This window comes from Vanellus vanellus, assembly GCF_965231255.1.
Source record: "Vanellus vanellus genome assembly, chromosome: Z".
Classification (NCBI taxonomy): Eukaryota; Metazoa; Chordata; class Aves; order Charadriiformes; family Charadriidae; genus Vanellus; species Vanellus vanellus.
In genome coordinates, this window is record NC_138908.1 from 62,926,674 (window position 1) to 62,947,902 (window position 21,229).

Consider the following 21,229-nt stretch of genomic DNA (forward strand, 5'->3'; position numbering starts at 1 on the left):
TGCTGAGGAATGTCACATCTGTTCTACACCATCTTTTCCAGGCCCGTCATCTCTGCTAAGCCTTGCTGAGGGAGAGCTCTTCCTGGTGTGTCATCTGACCATCATTTTGATGCTGAGCACATAAATAAAGCTGCTATGAGCCTCTCTGCATTCTGCTCTGCATCCTCTCTCTGAGTTTGGCCAATCTTTAGTGCTTCAGAGGAAGCCCAGGTGGGCTTAGGGGGATGTTCAGAAGTGAAGTTTGCATTATAAAGAAAATGTATATGGTCAGGTAACTGAAACACAGCATAGCAATGTAAGTGGAATGGAGCAAACCAGGTAGACAGTATGGTACTCAAGACTTCTTTTGAGTGTCCTGGGATATAAATGAACCAGACACCACAGGACTGTTCACCAAAGCTTTAATTTCTAATCTGCAGTTCCCTCTATTTTGTCTTTCAGTTATAAAACTTGATGGGGTTGAGTGTACTGAGAATATTTCATGTAGACTTGGCATCTGACTTGAATGAACAGATAGAAGATATGATGTGTTTACTCTGTAGCGTTCGTAATCTATGTTAAGTTTAAATAAACTTGGACTGTGAATGCATGCTTTTGCAATTATAATATAAAGGCCAAGAGACATTGAGTTTGAAAATTACATAAGAGGGGAATTAATTTTAGATAATCTTGTCTTTGTAAATACAGCAAGTAGTCCACATGCCTGTATGAGATTATGTTTTGTTAAACAGTGGAATATTTTTTTTTAGAAATGGTAAAAGATTTCCAGCAGCATGTGAGGTCTGCCCAGGCAAATGCCCAAAATAGATGCAAAGCAAGCATATAAATTAAAAACATACATTGTAGCAAACTTGTACAAACAGTTGAATTTTCAGCTTCTTAAGAACTAAAGGAAGGAATGGACAGGCTTTGATGTATTTTCTTATATGAATTAAAACATAGTATTTTATTTTAAGTATTTTTTAAAGCTTATAATACTTAGATGATTTCCTTTCTTTAAAAAAAAAACCAAACCAACTAATGGAAACTTTCTGATTACTACATTATAGATTTTTCCTGGTTTGAGTACAAGATTCTTGCACTAAGTTGCTTTTTGTCTGTCTTTGTGCTCATATTCATTACCTTCCAGAGATTTTTCTTTTCTAAAGAAAAAATCAACAGGAGTGCTGCAGGTTTTGACTTAAGGTTATCAGAGACGTGGTCATACTTGACTGGCTAAAATCAAGATGTGGGTGGGGATTAAGATTTCTTTTAATTTGTACATTTGTCTGGGTGTTGATTTTGTGGGAGAGGGAAGATAATACAAGAGGATGGGTTAAAAATGTTTTCTAAATTGCTGTCACTTTTAGCAGGAATGTTTGAACATGTTCACTAAAATTGGCATTTTTTCTACAGCTTCTGGAAAAACATAAGAACACGGAGAGCATGGTAGAGCTGCTTGAACTGTATCAAATGGAAGATGAAGCCTACAGTAGTCTTGCAGAAGCTACCACGGAGCTCTACCAGTACTTACTACAGCCATTCCGAGATATGAGGGAACTTGCGATGCTTAGAAGACAGCAGATAAAGGTATGGTAAAGGTAACTGAACTTCTATTAATGGGGAGATTATGCATTTTAGTAACTACTTACTACTTTTATTATGCAGTATATGCAGTGATAGTTTTCCCACTAGAAGCTGACCCTATTTTTCTGATTCCTCCACTCAGAGGAGTGCTTTTGACGAGTAAGAATGTCTCTGACGTGTAGCTAACTGTCACCTGTTTAACTTACTGTGTTTGACTGTTCAAATTCATTGCTGAATTTAATAGGTGAAACTTAAGAATGTTGTGATTACTGGGAATACCGACTAATATATAAAATAGATACTGTACATATGTCTCTTTCTATGCTATTGTTAGTTCTTTTAAAAGATTATACAGGAAGTTACTTTTCATTTTAGTTTTCTGAGGTAACCTGATAAACTGACAAGTCAGTAGCTTCTTATCTAATCTTGTGACACACTTAAATGTGGAAGCACATATAATGTATATAATTTTTTGTAACACTTAAACAGTATATTTTCCTAAGCTAAAAAAAATATAGCCAGATAAATAATACTACATTTTGTCAAAACTGTTTTAGAATGTGTAAGTTTGATTTGTTTTAAAATAGTTCTAATTTTAAATACTTAAAAATATCAAATCTCATCTTTACTGCATCTTGGAAGTACTTTTGATAAAATCATTAATTCCTGTGCAGATTATTAAGACACTAGCCTTCTGATTCTCCTAATATATGTTTTGTAACATAGAAGCAAAAATGGGTTTGTTTCATTTAATCTGTATTGCAAATGTCAATTTATCTCAGCTTGGCACCTTGTTCAGTTAGCCAACATTGTTTTTACTGGTTTCAATTTAAAACTACAGTGTTTTTCTCTGGTTTTGAGTATAGAAAGAGAGTGGCAGGCAAGAGAATTTACAATTCCAAAGCTAGTTTTATTTTGAGCTATTGCTCTGTCCCATAAAGTAATTTTTCAGAAAGTTCAGCAATCTGAAACTAACTCAATGAGATAATGTGATGATATTTGAACTGAAAGTTCCTTTTTTCCCGCTGAATGATAAATGTTGCAGCACAGAGAATTGGGATGAATATTTTTTTCAGATGTATTATATGGCTGAAGATTATGAACACTACATTTAATAAAAAGCCTTCTTCAAAGCAAATTAAATTGCTCCCATTTTATTTGAATTTGTAGGAGACGAAAAGATGCTTTTTTTTTTTGTTTTGTTCGTTTGTCAAGCAAGAAAAGATAAATATATTGAGTAGGGAATATGAATTGCCTTGTGTTTTGTTTTGGATTTTTTGTGTGTTTCTTTTCTTTTTTTTTTTTTTTTTAACTTCAATGGTATCTTGAATTCCAGCTTTAAAATACCTCAATTTCTATTTTTCCTGGAAGAACAACCTTGGTAAACTTCTGTGGTTGATTATTTTAGTTTTACATAGTTGCATCTAATGTACATTAAGTTCTCTTCCTAACTTGGCAATTTTTGAGCTATAGAACTTGGTCATCTGTATTATGTGGTAGAGAAAGATGCCATCTCTTGTTTTTCATTTCATTGTTTGAGAGAAAGCAGTTCTTGTATCTATGATGACAAAACATATATTATGCTGGGTAGCTAGGGTGAAAGAATTGCTTTATAAATAGAACTTGTGCATGAAATGGTTTGTGTTAACTTGCTGCATATGTTTTTCTGGGAGGCTTAATAATGGAACAAGGCTCCTTAGGTTTATATAAACCCTTATTGCTGGGGTTAGCTCCATTTTCATGCATAGCAGAAGTATTTCTGATGCTTACTACCTCAGTGAAATGGGAGCTGTAAACATCTAATACTGTTTACGTATAAAGGGTGACAAGAAGAAAGATAAAGTTTGGATGTAGGGCAGGGTAAGGAAGGAAGAACCTGCAGAGTGTTACTAAAACAAAAAAATAAGTTACAAGGATAATTAAGCTTGTATACAAATAGTAGTATTTAGTCAAGATTGCATATGCCTTCTGTAATTATTTAACACTTTTAGACATTTTCTGTATTAGGAATCCGGTTTTGATTTGTCAAAGTTGTTTCAGTTTGTTTTTTTAAGAATTTGGGGTTTTTAATAAGTAGTCAGTTTCATTTTGTCAGTTTTCAGAATGAATTTAGGAGGAAATTATTTGTGTTGCCTTTAATCTTTGAGAAGAGTGTTCACTGTCTTCTCCTTTTGGAGCAAGACAAAAATTGGAAGATGTATCAGCTGGGTGTTAAATTTCTGCTGTTGCCATGAAACTTGTAGCAAGAGAAAAGCCTACGGGAGGGAAGGGAGAAACAAACACAAAATTCTGTCCACTCAGCGGAGGCTTATTAGAGTAGGACTGCTGTATTATCTGCAGATTCTTTCTCTGGGGGGTGGGGAGGGGGGAATGGCACACCCAAAACAAAACTACCCAGAGCAAAAGTTTGTAGCAAAGTTAAAATGTTTAGAAGATTGAAAATGTGAATTAGTGTTTTCTATAACAGACATGGTAGAAGTCTCTGGGGTTTTTTATATTTTAACTTGATACTACGCTAGTTTTTCAGGTGTATTTTGCCTCATTTAGTGTGGAGGATGGATCATTTAGTGTGGTTAAGGAGTCAAAGCAGTGTTGTGAAGCACTTAAATATCGCTGAATTTGGAAAATGTAATGAAACAGGTAGAAGATTATGGAAGGAGAAAAGGACAGCTTATGATGAAATGAAATACCACTATGGAAAACTGACTTCTGCCAAAATGTCACTCAGGAAAAGTGACTGCTGCCAAAATTTCTATTTAATTATGGACTAGTCATCTGACCCTAGAACAATGTGTTCAGTAGTGGCGTTTCTCACCTTTTTGGGCTCCCAGCTTGAGAAACCTAGTTTTGTTCATGGAAATGCTTAGTATTTAGAAGTGCTTCTCAAATCCATGGGGGCCTCCCTGTAAGCATGGCAAAATGCTTACCAGATAACCATGCGTTTTTGAAAAAATTGGATACTGCAAGCACAGCAGTGTTTGGGACTTACTTTTCTTTTTATATATATGAGATGGGAATAATCCTGCTTGACCCAAGCCCTTTATGGGGGACACACAAATAAGAGCCAATTTGTGATGAATGTTACTATCAAATTGAGAAATGCTCATCAAAGAAGCAAGTCTATACTCATTTCAAGATTAAAATGTAAGGTATGCTTACCAGACATATTCTGTGTGTCTAGCATGACCATATTTTGTATGGAAAGTGTAAAAAGTTGTATTGGTAAGGGCTTGGAGCATCTGCCTTATGAGGAAAGGCTGAGAGAGCTGGGACTCTTTAGCCTGGAGAAGAGAAGGCTGAGGGGAGACCTTATTAATGCGTACAAGCATCTAAAGGGTGGGTTGAAGGAGGATGGAGCCAGGCTCTTTTCAATGGTTCCAAGTGACAGGACGAGGGGCAATGGGCACAAGTTAGAACACAGGAAGTTCCGTTCAAATACACGGAAACAGTTCTTTATGGTGAGGGTGACAGAGCACTGGCACAGGCTGCCCAGGGAGGTTGTGGAGTCCCCTTCTCTGGAGATTTTCAAGACCCGCCTGGATGCAGTCCTGAGTAATGTGCTCTGGGCAATCCTGCTTTAGCAGGGGAGTTGGACTAGATGATCTCTAGAGGTCCCTTCCAACTCTGATAATTCTGTGATTCTGTGATAAGCCAGCCAAGCAGTCAGAACTATAATTATGTTCACTGAATGCTGAAGAAGGTATAGTAAAGGAATTGAAGACAGTATTATAATTTATATGCACATAAAAGCTGTGCTGAATCTGTATAGGTATTTTTAAATTTCATTATTTCTGGACTGTTTCTAGTTTAGATGTAATTATGTGTAAAGACACTTAACCAGTAAGTTTTAGAATGTTAATTTCACTGTTTGGGTTACTACTCCCAATTTCAGAATCTCAGATGTAACATAAGCTTCATTTGCCTGATGCCTGTTATTCAAATGCTGTATTATATGTTTTGGGCTATGTCCATATTTTTCCAAAAATATGGAAGACAAATGTGAACTTAAAACCACAGGGCAAACAATATTTGATTATTTTATATATTATATAAATTATAGATTATTTTATCTAGCATTAATTCAGAATTCTGAATCGATTTTAAGATGCTCTTTCTGCTAGAAATCAGGCTTTTAATGAACTAAAAAAAGCTGTGAAATTTTGGTCCTATAAATGTTTCACATTTATACCCACAAATTTTTCATTTACCAAAAATGAATCATTTCCATGTGAAAATTTAACATTTTTTTTTTTGTCCGTTAAGAATACACATTGCCGTAGCAGAAAAGTGGGAAGTAGTAGGCATAAGTAGCTGGGAATCTGAAAGTGAAATACTTCTGAAATTTGGAAGAAGCAGAGTAGATAGATGCCTGTGGTCCGGTGCCTTTGATTTCAGATAGTTAAATCTTAATTTTGTTACATCCTCCATATATAGTGTAGCCATCTTCTGAAAGTATGGAGCAGAGGGACCAGTTAGTGTTGATATTTGGCTATAGAACTTACTGACAGGTTAATATGATGAAGCTTTAAGTCCTTTAAGACTAAGATATGTTCTTTGATATACAGGATACCAAATCTGGTTATTTTAAAAAAAAATTAAAAATTCTGTCAAAATAATAACTTCATGGGCAAGAACCCAAAGCCTTTTATATATGTACAGTTTTGTTCACTAGTCTTTATAGAGAGAAAGAATCTACCTTGCTACTTTGAATTTTTGTGGTCTTACAACTGTAGACAGTACTTCACAGGCATGTCGAGTAGGCACTGTGTTTCATCAAACCCCAGGTAAAATAACTGGGAGGCTTTCTTTTTTCATGCTTTTCCTGCCCCTTTTTTAATGTGCTTGGAATTAGACTAAAGATAAAATGTAAGATAAATTGTTTCATAACCTACATGTAGATGCCAGCAAGACTTTGACACAAGCATTCCTGAAGGTCTGAGTTGGGCTGGATTGTTGCTTAACTGAGAAGTGATAGTATCTTGATACAGGTGAGATCCTACAGTCATTGTTACCTCTCAATTCATCTCCGGGAAATGAGAACATTAAAATGTAATTATATATTTAAAAGCACTCTTAGTTTCATTGTATACATATTCATTATTTTCAGTGACATGTTAATTTACTTGTATGTGAGATGTTTTTAAGGACTTCACACTAATGTTGAGGTGTAGCACTGGAAATAAGAGATTAGAACAGCATATAGCCTGGTAATTCATCAAGTTCAGGGTTTTTTTTTTTAATTATAGAATGCTTTATTAGCATTAGCATGGTTTAATACTTGATGGTGAATTGCAGTAGGGAACCTTATAACTAATTTGACTTTGATTTGTGTAAAATTAAATATGTAGAAGTAAATTATGCTGCATTGAGCATTTTAAGTTTTGGTTAAAAATTTTTCACAAAGTATGCAACAAGTTCAAAGGAGAAGATAAGTTTAAGGATGAGAATATCTAGCAAAATAGAGAGAACTACTTAAGTACTTGAGAGAATACTTAAAAAAAAAAAAGTCTCACAGTCAACTGAAGATGGGACCTGGAAAGGGAGTGGATGTCCATGCTTCATACTACTAATTTGTAGTGTTGCACCCATATATCAAATGGATGAGTTCTGTATTACTAAATCCATGTTTTTATCATTGGTTCTTGAATAACTGATGTCTCAGTGAGCTGGTTTTTGAATTGTGCGTTTTTATTTTTTTCAGTCTCATATAATATTTTTGAATGCATGGTGGTCTTGCAGTGAAAACATGAATACAAAGCTACACAAGCCACATTGGAGGATACTAAAGCAGCACTGATTAAAATGTATAATCACTTGCATGGCAGTCAGCTCAATTTCATTCCTCTTAGTTTGTGAACCACACCCTCCAGCACTTACAGACTAGTGACTTGCTGATAAGTTGATGAAAAATGTTTGGTAAAAAATCCTAACATACTAGTCAGTGGAGAGACTGAAATACTTCAAAGAATTTTTAAGTCTCTTTTAGCATATCTGTGGTTGATGTGTCCTCACATAATCAGAAATCATAGTCGAATAAACTTGGCTTTTGAAAAACTGGTAGAGTAGGGAAGAAAAGGCAATCTAAGTTTTATGCAAAATGGCTGAATTTGCAAATGAAGGTCATAAACTTTGTTGAAAATACTGCTTTCTTGTCTGAGAAACTGGTGTAATATGCTGAATTACGGTGTGATAGTCTTTACAGTCTTAAAGTCTGTTTCAGAAGGGTTGTATGCCAGTCTCTGCTTACTTTCTGAACTATAAATCCTCTGGATTTATTATATGAACTCACAGCAAAACATTTTGCTGAGTTAAAATCAGGGCCTTATGGGCTTTCTGAAAAAATAATGCTTTAAACAGGCGATCTGATTGAAGGCAAGCTGGTAGTCTGAATCATTGAGGAACCTGACCTCTTGATATGTGGCTGCTAAGAATAAAACTATGGCATGTATCTGATCACTTAAATCTGCATGTCTGGAAGGTGAATAGAGTACAAAAATGCTCTAAAATGCTCTGTATGTTCGACTGTAAAACTGCTTAATAAGACTTGTAGAAACATCTGATTATGTTTAAATGCCAAAAGGTTTGGTTTGTGGTGTTTGGTGGTTTGTTTGTTTGTTGGGGTTTTTGTTTGTTTTTTCTTAAGTTCCCTTACAAAATGCTGGGCTGGATAATAAAATGGTATGTCAAATTGTCAATAAATAAAAAATAATGCATGTGCAGAAAGACGATGACAACTTCCAAAAGTGTACATGCATGCTTATGTGCACTTAATTAACTATTACTCTTGAGGAAAAAGGTATGAGAATTATCTTAAGGAGTTCTTTGAAGATAACTTGCCATTCAGCATTTTGAAATAGGAAAGAAAGGTTTTGAATTATTGGGGGGGGGCACACACAAAATAAAATGGAAAACGACATCACACCTGTGTATATATCCATGGTATACTTGATCTTATACGCTACTGTTTTAGTTTCTCCCTTCCAAAAACATATGGTAGGATCAGAATAGTTACAGGATGGCAGTGAGGATATTGGAGGTATTTCCCTGCAAACAGCCTCATTGCAAGGACAGAGTAAATGAATCAGATTGCCTTAGTTTGGAAAGCACGTGATTGATGGAAGATAAACAGATCTATCACTCATTGATGATAGGGGGAAGAAAATACTGAATTATTTCTTTCAGTCTTTCTCGTACTAAAAAAAAAAATAGGGGCCCCTCAATGAACTTGTGGTGCTTTAAAACAGCCTGCAAATAAAGGAAAAGCAGTTAAACTCTTAAATACACCTTACATGCTCTGTGGCGACAGCTGATGGAAATAGAAGTTTACATGATGTTAATGGTTTCTGCTGTTTATTCCTGTTCTTATGTGCTTTCTAACAACCACTTTTGTGAAAGTGTCATAGTTTTCTTAATTTCAAAGCATTATCTGAAGTAAAACTTGAAAAACATGAAAGTCTTCAAGAGCAAGTTTCATTGTCAGGAAAAAAAATCATCTCTAGCCAATTTTACTACGAGACTTAGATTATTCTCCAAGAGAACACAGGGCTTTTAGGAAGAATAGCTGCAATAGTTTTTTGATAAATTGATTACTAGGAAAGAGACTGTAGATTTAGCTATGTCATCTAGTGTTGAGATTAGAAGTTTTTCTGTTAGATCACGCATTCTCCAGAACTTTGGATCCAAATTAGGAACTTCCAGACCAAAAAGTGAGTTTGAGAAAATGTTAAGGAATTAAAAAATCTTTTAGGTTAGAAAAAACTTCAACTATGTCAGAGTTTCTTAATCTTTAAGTAAAATAAAATTGTAACTAAGATGTATCTATTTTTGATTCAGTAAAAGTTTATATGTTTAAAAGAAGTGTCAATTAGATGACAGCACTTCTTAGTTTTTCTTTCCTCACTTTGTCATTACAGTTCTTTGGTTCATTCTCTTAATCGTATCTAGCCTGGACAATAGTAATTTAAAAAATATTTTTGTTTAGTCTATAAAATGACCTGTGCTCTTTTATGGACTATAAAACCAAAAAATGTTGGCATCATAAAGGTGTGCAGTGAACAAAATGAAGAATAAATATGTTATGCATACATTGCAAACAGTAATGGAATGCAGAAGCACATAAGAGCTTCCTTTAATTCCATAATGAGAGTTACTGTCTTACATCAAGGTGATTAATTATTGAAAAGAATATAGAAAACATCTTTAAAAATCATGAGCATGTTCATGACTATGTAATGGTCCATATGCATTTCCCTTTTCCTTTTTAAATTCGTAGCTAGGATAAACAGAGTCATCACTTCCATCATGAAGGTGGTGTAGGTGAGGAAGAAAGCTGCCATATATTCTTCATAAGCTGCAACCTCCAGAGGCAGGTTCCTTGTTTTTCCTCCCCAACCTTTCTCCCTATCATACCTGTGGTCTTCTAATTAAACTACCTTGTTTTTTCATGGGCTTACTTTCTAGTTCCTATGATAACATAGAGCTCTAAATAATTTCTGTCTTCTGTATAAGTGTACGCAAATTATATTATTTATATTGAGTCTTATGATTTAATATATATTTGCTGTAACGGCCCTTTACTGGACTGGGACATTTTGTTCAGACAGCCATTTGGCAAGGGGGACCATGTATATTTCACCACTATATCTCAATAGTTCATATCTGTTTTTCTCTGGTGATTGTCCTGCCATGATGATTAAGGGACTGGAGCATCTCCCTTATGAGGAAAGGCTGAGAGAGCTGGGACTCTTTAGCCTGGAGAAGAGAAGGCTGAGGGGAGAGACCTTATTATGACATACAAGTATCTAAAGGGTGGGTTGAAGGAGGGTGAAGCCAGGCTCTTTTCAATGGTTCCCAGTGACAGGACGAGGGGTAATGGGCACAGGTTAGAACATAGGAAGTTCCGTTCAAATGCATGGAAAAACTTCTTTACGGTGAGGGTGACAGAGCACTGGAAGAGGCTGCCCAGGGAGGTTGTGGAGTCCCCTTCCCTGGAGATTTTCAAGACCCGCCTGGATGCAGTCCTGAGTAATGTGCTCTGGGCAATCCTGCTTTAGCAGGGGAGTTGGACTAGATGATCTCTAGAGGTCCCTTCCAACTCTGAAAACTCCGTGATTCCGTGAAAGCATGACAAGTACTAATTTCACTAATATCTGGGAGATCATAATAATTTTCTAGGTAGGTTTCACTTGAAAATTGGTAAGTCTTCTTTCAAGTCATTGGTGATGGTCAGTATTTGCACTCACATTATGGCTATCTTTTTTTTTTTTTTTCCATATTTCCTCAGGTGCATGGCCAAAAGTGGCTGTTTGCATGCCCTCTGTCTTTGAGTTTGTCACAGTCATTTGGTTTTAATTGTAAAGAATGACGGTAATAACCTTTGGAAAAGCTGCTAGCAATATTTTCTTTTACACTGGTATTTTTTTTAATAACTCCATTTTTCTTTGTTACATTTCTTGATGGAGAAATTGAATTAGGTGGAATGCACTGGCTGGATGGGAAGAGATTGCTTTTCCCACAGGGAGCCCTGGAGCATGTTGAGGTCGATGGAGAGGCTCTCAGATGCCACAGGGTGTGTATGTCAGAAAAGGCCAGAAAAGTAAGCTTGGGCAGGAACATCGCAAGCCTGCAGGGGGAAGCAGGGAGCAGCACACAGCTGGACCCCAGAGATTGCAACCTCCAGGGTACCAAAGGGGGATCTTAAAAGTTTGCTGCCACTCAGAAAGTCATTGGCCTAATAGAAACAAAGATGGGAGGTGAGGACCTGTCTTCAAGGACAGTGCAGACTGTGTTCATTGAATAATTTTCTGGAGTCTCCTTCTGACAACTCTGCTTTTCCCAAAATTAGATCCTCTCATGAAGTGAAATATTAAAGCAACTTGATTGCTTTTCTTCCCCCTTGCATGATAATATCTCTGGCTGCTCAAGGTAAAATATGCAAAATACTTTTGTAATAGGCAATGCCAAGCTCCTGGTGTGCTAGATAGTTAACTTCCCTGAACTTTGTTTGATTCATATGACTACTACATACAGCCCAAGGAATAGTCTGAGATGCCTTCTGCTGGCAGCAAATGGATAACACAGTGTGTTATCCTGAATTTAACTAGGCTATCTAAAGAGTAACAAAGATCTCTGTGGCTGAGAACTGTTACTCTGGGAATCAGCCCGGGAGCCTGGATCTTCTGAGCATGCAGCTCTTGCTTATTCTTGAATTTTCCCATTGTGTGTCTGTGACCTTGAACCTCAGTTGCCTCTGGTTGGCAGAGCTGTTAAATGGTTGTTGGAACAAGCAGTGTACTCTGGTCTAACAGCTTCAGCTGTGAAGGGAGCAAGCTTTTCAGTTTAAGGTTCATCCTCAGCTCCTAGATAGCCACCTTTCCTAAGGAAGCAGCTGGGGTTTTTCACCTGTCAAAGACTGTTCTCCACTGTCACCTAGATTCTGTCTTCACCTGTTGTTTGGACATTTCCTTTGAAACAATGAGAGCCAGCTCCCTTGTCCCTGGATCGCTCCTTGGATTAATCCCAGCTAGCAGCTAAGCTCCACGCAGTCTCTTGCTCACTCCACCTGGTGGGATGGGGGAGAGACTCAGAAGGGTAAAAGTGAGAAAACTCGTGGGTAGAGATAAAGACAGTTTAATAGGTAGAGCAAAGCCGTGCACACAAGCAAAGCAAAATAGGGAATTCATTCACTGCTTCCCATCAGCAGGCAGGTGTTCACCCATCTCCAGAAAAGCAAGGCTCCATCACATGTAATCATTACTTGGGAAGACAAACGCCATCACTCTGAATGTTCCCCCTCTCCTCCTTCTTCCTCCTGCTTTCAGTGCTGAGCATGATGCCATATGGTATGAAATATTCCTGTGGTCAGCTGGGGCCGGCTGTCCTGGCTGTGTCCCCTCCCAGCTTCTCGTAAGACCCCCAGTCTCCTTGCTGGCAAGGTGGTGTGAAGAGCAGAAATGGCCTTGATGCTGTGTAAGTGCTGCTCAGCAACAGCTAAAACATCCCTGTATTATCAGCACTGTTTGCAGCACAAATCCAAAACATAGCCCCATCCCAGCAACTCTGAAGAAAACTACCTCTATCCCAGCCAAACCAGCACATTCCTCCTCCATAAATTCATGGCTTCAGAACCAGAAAGTTAACATTGTGCGTGTGTCCCTTACCCCAGCTGCAAAATGCAAAGTCTGAACATGAACATTAGCTGTACCTTGGTCTTTTGGTTGGACTACAAGATACTTCAAGAAGAATCTTCATCTATTTGTGTTCATGGTCAATAACTCTAACAGTTCGCCTGTCTTGCTAGATAACAAGCTGTGTAGGTATAGCCTACAAGACTGCTAAACATCAGGGCAGGTCAGCTCAAGCAGCGTTAGGGAAATACTTCTGTCCTACGTATCTTTCTGGGGCTCCTTTCAGACTTTTGTTAAACATGCCACTGTTGCTGCAGCCTTAAGGCATGGTGTTGGTCTGTTCTTCTTCATGCAACTACTTGGGGACCTACTTCCAGACAGCCATTTATGGAAGATGCTGCTTGATCTCTTTTAAATGTGAATGTGTATATGAACAGATGCATAAAGGGAAGGGGAAGGTACGCATTGGTAACTGCACCAGGGTGAACTGGTCCAGCCTCATAAACATTACAACCGGGTCTTCTTCCTTGTTCCTCCAGTTTCTAAAGCTTTGCAGGATTGTGACCAGCTGCTTATAGTTGCACATAAATACGCATACTTGTATGGGTATTGATTGTTAAAGCAAAGTCTTCTTGGGTTTTCTGTGCCTTGCTGTATGAACACCCTCAGTGTGGATGATGGCACGGATGACTTACTTGGGATTGCAGTTAATGAAAAGGTGTTTTCCTTTTTGGTTACTTGTAAATGCTTGCTCTGGGGAACAAAGATACAATTGTATTATGCTGTCATTAATCTCTTCAGCTTGCACCATGTTTAAATAATGTTTTAGCAGGCAAAACTTCATGAAGAAATGCTACTTCAAGGCTTCTTAGTCACTTAGAAATGATGCCTAACCAGAACGTTACTCACATTACACAGTCATCCTATGTCAATTCCGGTATCAAATTACCTCATCTTTACTGAGGAATAGAAAAGGAAGACTTTTAACTGTATTGGTTTTTTTTTATCCTGCTTCTCAAAGGAACTTACTGTTTCAGAGTTCTTCATAAATGGAAAGCATTAACTTCACCAGTCATCATTCACTGTTACATACACACAGTTTGACATTTATATGGAAACTCTTGTCTGTCCACTCATAAGCATTCCCTGTGGGAATCATGATACATATGCGCCCCATCAAATTACATGTAACAACCTATCTAGTTAAATAATTATTCATTTATCATTTATCCACATCTTTATTTTGCCTGTTGCCTTTCTAAGGGTTTGGGAAATATATAAGTGGTAGATTAAAATACCTTATTAAACTACTTTAAAAATTTTTCAAGAACCTAGAAGGCACCTATATATTTTTACTTGTAAAAAGTCATCCCTCTAAGAGATGGGGTAAATGGATGTGAAGAGGTAGATCCTAAACAGTCACTTAAAAACCTATCATTTGCGGTTCAACTATAGAGTGGAATGGCTCTTTGAGACCGAACTGAGGCTTTGTGAAATCAAGATTAATATTTGAAGCATTAGAACTTCAGGTTAAAATATCTGGGGACATCCAAGATTATGAGCACTTTTAGGTTTGGGGGGAGTTTGTCTATATTAGTGAGGTGTCTTCTTGACTGACATAAATGAAAAATAGTCAAAATTAAGGCTTTGGTGTTACAGGAGGAGTCTTCAATATTTAGTTACTTAGATATATAGTCTGTTGCCTGTAGTGGGACTACTGAAAAACTTAAGTTTTAAGGTGTGTAAAAATTTCCATTTTGGGGAGAGAAAGCTATATTTTTAGAAAGAAACCCCAGGTCTTTTACTGGCTTCAGATAATGGTCACTTCAAAATGAAATTACCTTGATCTTGGCAATGAAAAGATATTTGAACTCCCAGGCACTAGGAAAATGTGTTTTTAAAAGTTGTGTATGACAAAGAAAAACTACTAAAATATTGATGGTTACTTGCCAATACCCCAAAACATCCCCTGTTTCCAGCTTCTTTCTGACTGGGGAGCATTCATTTACTTCAGAATGACATATTCTAGGCTGGAAGAAAGTCTGAATGAAGCATGCTTGTTATCAGAAGGTAATAAGATACTTAATAAAAAGTTAACTGACAAATCAAATTTACATTTGAGTTTTTTGTGCTTCCAGGAAGAATAGTAATGAAACCATGGAAGTGCTTTTCAACAGAAAGGAGTGCTTTAAAGAGGTTTTTTTTTCCTGTTGAATAGATGCCATGGTGATGTGCTGGTAGCTTTCTCCTTTTTGTTTTTCTCAGCTACCCTGAAACTGGTTGCTGTTGGCATTATAGCAACAATTAATTGTGGTATTAATTATGGGCTGATTTTTTTTCAGATCTCAATAGAGAATGACTACCTAGGCCCCAGAAGAATTGAGAGTCTGCAAAAAGAAGATGCCGATTGGCAGAGAAAAGCCCACATGGCTGTGCTTTCTATTCAAGATCTAACAGTTAAATACTTTGAAATAACAGCTAAAACACAGAAAGGTAATTATTTTCTACTATCCTATCCATCAAATAAAAGACCTTTAAAAATTTATGTAATGTTTACAGTGTTCTGTATTGTACTGTGATTTATTTTATCAGTCCTCCATGAAGAAAATGCAGTTGTCATTCCCATTTGTTTGTTCTTCTGTGTTCATTTGAATCTTTCACCAATAAGCCTTTTCAGAATGTTATCAGAAGTGAGGAGAATAGAAATTTTAGATAAAAGTTTCACAACCACTTTCTCAATGTGGTTGTATTATCTGTACTGTATATTTGCAAAGGATTTAGGGAACATTGAGTCCTTAATGGGTTCTGTCTTCTGTACTGGATGTGGCAGACCACCATAGTAGTGTTTGTTACCTTTCAATTCATTTCCTTTTCTCATCTCCCCTGGCTTTCAGTAATTTTCTTCATAGCTCTAAATATTAAGCAACAGCTCATTTTAACTACTTGGTGAAAGCTGCTCCGTTGTTCAGAAATCTTCATGGATACAGCCTTGGCATTTCTGCACTTGAAAAACGTGGCAGTTTTACTAAAGAGTTGATAGGGTAAACCCAGGTCTTGTGATTTGCCATGTACATCTGTGCTGTCATTCTTGTACTGTTTTAACTTATTTGGTTTATAAGAGCAAACACACCTGAGGATGTGGTTTCATGTCACCTGTTTTAGTTTGACTGTGGGCTACTACTGGCAAGAGTTTGTCCCACTGTTTTCCCTGCCCGACTGTGGGTTCCTGTTCCTTTCTTTGCCTTGGTGATAGTGATTGTGCAACCAGATGAATGACCTGTACCTTTGGGAGAAAATCTTTTTTGATGGCTAGGTTTCCTGTCATCTTCCTGCGTGACTGCTAGATATGCCTCAAGAGAAGCAGCAGTCACTGCAAAATGATTCATTTTGGTGACGGCCCAAGTTAAGGGTAACATGAAACTCCACCTTATTTCGAAAAAGTGACTAAACCAGTTCAAGCATGTTGGAATTAATTTATTTAGGGGAAATTCTAAATGTATCTAATCAGTTTGGTTCCTCTTCTAGTATGACAAAACCAGCAAATAAAATATTGCTTTAGTTGATAAAGAGTATACATTTACAGTTATTTACTTTTTGTTTTGTTCACATGCTGTTTTTTATGTACAGCAGTCAGGATTGTGGGGGAAAAACACTGGAAAATGAAATGATTGAAGACTGTTTACAACCCTAAATCTTTGGTGTACAGGTTGTGTGCCTATTTTATTTGGGGTTTTTTCTGGCCTCTTGCTGATTACAGAGAGGTCTTACATACCAAGTTACTAACAGATGGCAGACAGAGGAAAAACACATGATATCGTAAAGGTATTTTTTATTACCTAACAAGAGCATGTAATATCTTCTAGCACCTGGGGACTGAAGGCTGCCCCTTTGATTGTGTGATTTGTGTGGCTTTTGCATTGCAAAGCTAACTGTACAGTATCATGTGATTGTTCTATGTATGAAAAATGGTGAAAATCTCATGTGTGTTAGCCTAGATGTTGTCTGGGGCTCAAGAATAGAAAATCCAAATCAGGCAAAGGACTCCTGCTACTCTGAAGTCTTCCTGAAAAGATTCTTATTTTTCTCTGCATATTAAGATTACATTAGAATTTGTTTAGTTAATTTGATATAATTTTGTGAAGCAACCTGAATTTTGAGTTAAAAGATAGATGTTCTTTAAATTTAATTCACGATTCTTACAGAATTGCACTTGAGGTCAAGCTGAAATTTGTGTTTTAAATTGTAATTTTTTTTCACTCTGCAAATGTGTTTAAACTTAGAACTGCACTATAGAAATTACTAAGGGAAACTGGAGACTTCAGTAGATAATAATTGGTGCTTTCAGAAGTGGGGAAAATTTAGGGTGCAGTTTAAGACTGCATGACAGCATTAATGAGATTTTTATTAAGTCAAGAATTCTGAACCAGTGGTTCAAGCATTCAGGTACTGTGTATTCAGAATGATCCCTCTGTGGATTACAAAAATTAGAATGATAAAATGATCAGCAAATAGATAATTGCATATTTACATGAATCCTAAGAGTACTTACATCCTGGATTTGACCATCAGTACTTTTGTAGAATGACTACTCCGTGCTAAGAACTTTGTATGCTTTTGGATACTACTGTGTGCCTTGTGTCTCCAGTAGAATCACTAGTGAGCTGAAGAGTAGACTGGTAAGCTGTCTGCCTCTTCTTGCCTTCTTTAGCTGTGTACGATCGAATGCGAGCAGACCAGAAAAAATTTGGTAAGGCAGCATGGGCAGCAGCAGTGGAACGTATGGAGAAGCTTCAGTATGCAGTTTCGAAGGAGACTTTGCAGTTGATGCGTGCTAAAGAAATCTGTTTGGAGCAGAAGAAACATGCGCTGAAAGAAGAGGTAACTTTTTGTACCATTAAATAGAAAAATAAAACATGCAGAAAAAAACCCGAACCTTAAAGAGTGTTGATGTACTTAACAAAAAAACCCTGGATTTGAAAGTCATTATTTTTCAGCTTTTAATAATAAAAGTCTGTATTTGAAATTTTACTACACTCTACCATGTTAGACAATTAGAGTTGCAATGCAGGTGTGGTGGGTTTTGTGCCACTTATGTTTTCTGTTCACCTTTTCCTGGTTAGTCAACAAAGATAGTTTTTACCGTTAATATTTACAGCTATCCACTGAGAAGAATAAAATGAAGAGAAGGGATAGGACAGAAATCTGCTGCTGTGTAATCTCCATGCTCCAGCTCTGAGACATGACCACTTTTTCAGAATAGTTCTGACATTCCAGATGGAAGGTGTCTGAACATTAGTAAACGTACAGATGACTAGCCTGTTGTACTGTACTCTGTTTATCTCTGCTTATCCTAACTATTAAGGCAGTCTTCCAGAGGGAGCTGTGCTAGCTACAGCTTTCCTGAGGAAGAGTGCATGCATTAAACTGTGTTTAAATGTCTTAGCACAAAGATCCCACGTTTGCTCAAAAGCAAAAATGCTACAAATCCTTTAAAAATTATTATCATATGGCTATCCAGTGCTAAGAACTTTCTCTCACACTAATGTTAGTTTACATTCTATCCAATCAGTTACTTGGTTTTAGAGCATTTTTCAAATGTTTCAGCAAAACTTGACTGAACCAGTGGTTCTGTTGTGAGTTCTCTGGACAACCTTTTCATGACTTTAGCACTGTATATATAGGTAGGTTTGTAAGCCTGATAGACTATGTGCCTATTTTAGGAACTTCTGTAGAAGACAGCTTCATCTTCAAGGAAGAGAGTGTACATGCAAGACCCAGAGCATGAAAATAAAAATTTGATCCATTTCAACACTCTTTATATTTAGAAAGTCAAGAGTTGTCTGGAAACCTAAGTTTATCAGACTGTTGCCATCCTTAGCTAAGAGCTGATGGGAGAATCCAGCAGTACTAACTGGAAATACTATATTGAATATGTTCACATATTTAGAGCAGCAACACTTAGTCTTTTCCATAGCACATCTTACTTTTCTTACAGTGGAGACCTTCCATGTTTGTACTCAGTCTGGTAAATGAGTGATTGTTTTGATGTGCAAAAGTGTTAGGGGCTGCATAGGAAAAAGAGAAATTCGTTGCAGTACGCAGGGGCTTGAAGGGCTCTGAACTAAGAGTTTGCAGCTGCTGAAAGTGTTAGGCTATGATTATCTGTATTTAAAACAAAAAAAAGAAAAAACAACTCTAAACAGATTACATATTGAGCTTTCTTATTTTTCTGATTTGTATGTCTTAAGTTCCATCTGTTGTTGTTCTGAATTTTGTTTGAGGGGAATGATGACAACTTTCCTTTTGAGGTAGACCAGAGTCTGCTTTTGTGGACTGGTTGCCAAGTCCTGTCCTCATAACAGTAAACAGAAACATTAAATCAGAGTGAGAATCCTTTGTAATTCTTTAAGTATGTAAAATAGTTTGGACAAATGGAAGTGAGTCCCTGGAGACTTAAATACCAACGATTCCCATTTTGCATATATAGGATTCAGTAACTAGTTTTGTCTTTTTTTTTTTCTTTTGGAAGTGTACAGTTCAGTTCTAAAGATGCACTTCAAAAACAATTTTTAATTTATATTATGAATGTTCTGTCATATTTTCATAAACAAAATCATATTCCAACAAAGCATTGCTTAGGTTTTTTCAGAATGTGTTTCATAGTTTCATTATTCTAAGAATACTTTCCTGTACATTGACCCTAAATCAAAGATACATTTGCTTCCAATAACTTTGAGTATTTAAGCATATCTTGCATTTCATGACTGTCATTTTACTTTTGCCTGAGTTGGATACATTGGCAAAAATAAGAATTTTATTAAAGATTCTATTCAAGAAAGCATGAATAGCTATTTCTGGAAAATTAATCTTCTTTCTGTAAGAAATGGACAGTGATTTTGGTACAGATGGAACATAATATTTTTCAGAAAAGTGTGTTTCACCTTGGTGGCTTTCATTGTATCTTTTTCAAACTCTTTCTTTCTGTGACAGCTTTCTGGAAAGGCGAAGAAAGAAGCTAAAATTGGGAAATCTTTGACGATTTACTTAAACATGTTTGAATTATTATTTTTAATAACACATTAGGAATGCATTTGCTTTCTTCACTGTCAGTGTTTAAATTGGCAAACTAAAATTTGTCAATTTCTTTCTTTAATCTTACATTAAATATTTGTAATATTCACCAAGTTCAATCAAAAGTTCAAAAAAGCTTTGACATAAAAACTATTTTAAGTGGTCATTGTGTTTAAAGAAAATAGAAAGCAGAAAGCTCTAAGGACCTCAGGTGAAATAATGGGGTGTGTTCTATACACAAAACTTGGAATCATAGTTAGGCTTTTAATAATGCAGTGAGACAGTATTAGAAAATTGCTCATTAACAATGATAACCTACTTTGGACTTTATAGTTACCAAAATCCCAAATAAGTTCTTTTGAAAGAACTTTATTAGAATGTAATTTATTTTTTTAAAAAATATTTATTCTTTTTGTTTGAAGGATTTTGTGCATTACTGACACTTAGTTCCCATTTGCGGAGAGAAAGAAAAAGATGAGGTATTTACAGACTCACAGAAGCGTTAGAAAATTGGAACTGAAATACCTTCTCTGGCAAACCATTTAGCTACTGTTTTCTAGGCATAGAAGATAAAAACAGGATATTCCTTTAAAAAGATTAAAAAGCTTGAGAAACTAATTTATTAGGGTTTGAGTTGAGGATTAAGACAGAAGGAATGACAATTCAGAGCAAAGACCAGATCTGACTGTTTATGAGGGAACTGTAGGTGTTCAGCAGGTTGTCTATGGATTTTGAACATTTTGTCTTGGAAAAAAAAAAATGATAAAACTGGCAGTACACCCTTTTCAAGGGTAGAAGATGTTTCTTTTAGTGTCCGATTTGTTTTTTCTGATTGCCCAGGATATTAATGATCATCTTAACCTAATTTTTTTTTAATAATATTGTATTCTGTAATATCATGTCCTACCTATAATTGACTCCTGATACTTAATTGGTTGGAGGAATACTTTTGTTCCACAAGTTGCTGGGTATCAGTGAGAAACTGGCCTTTTTATCAGTGGGCAGAGTGCTCCATGTTTCCCTTATAATAATTTAGAAATTCTTTAAAATTATTTTCTGTCGGTTTTGAGGATAAGTGTCTGTATTCACACTTAAAGACTTGAGGGTCTTTTTCTGAATTTTTCTCCCTTCTTCTGAGAATTCTCAGAGAGCAACAGTGCTGAATTTAAATGAGTACTTGAACTAGAGAATAGTCAGGATTTGCATGACTTTGTGTTCTGTTTGAACAGATTACTTAAAAGGCTGGATAATAGAAAATTAGTAATAGCTAGTAATATGTATTACTAGCAAAAAGTAATACAAATTTTTTACTGTGAACTGCAGGTTAATTGCTATGTAAATGACAGCAGGTGGGAATGACCATGGTCTTACAACCTGGTAGCAATGCGATCGAGTCACCAATGCAATAGGGTGGTAGCAACAGATGCTTTCCAGTCTGCCAAAGCAGGCATTTCCAGCAAAGGGAG

At 36.4% G+C, this 21,229-nt stretch overlaps 1 protein-coding gene across 1 annotated transcript in view; it reads left to right on the forward strand.

The window, feature by feature from the left end:
* Positions 1-21,229, forward strand: part of JMY (junction mediating and regulatory protein, p53 cofactor) — a gene marked incomplete at its 5' end in the record, with an annotated part of 61,656 nt that overhangs the window by 19,708 nt on the left and 20,719 nt on the right. Inside the window, 3 exons of the mRNA XM_082497689.1 lie at positions 1,396-1,569; positions 15,035-15,185; positions 17,401-17,570. Coding sequence (XP_082353815.1) covers positions 1,396-1,569; positions 15,035-15,185; positions 17,401-17,570 — 495 coding nt within the window. The remainder of the gene's footprint in view (positions 1-1,395; positions 1,570-15,034; positions 15,186-17,400; positions 17,571-21,229) is intronic.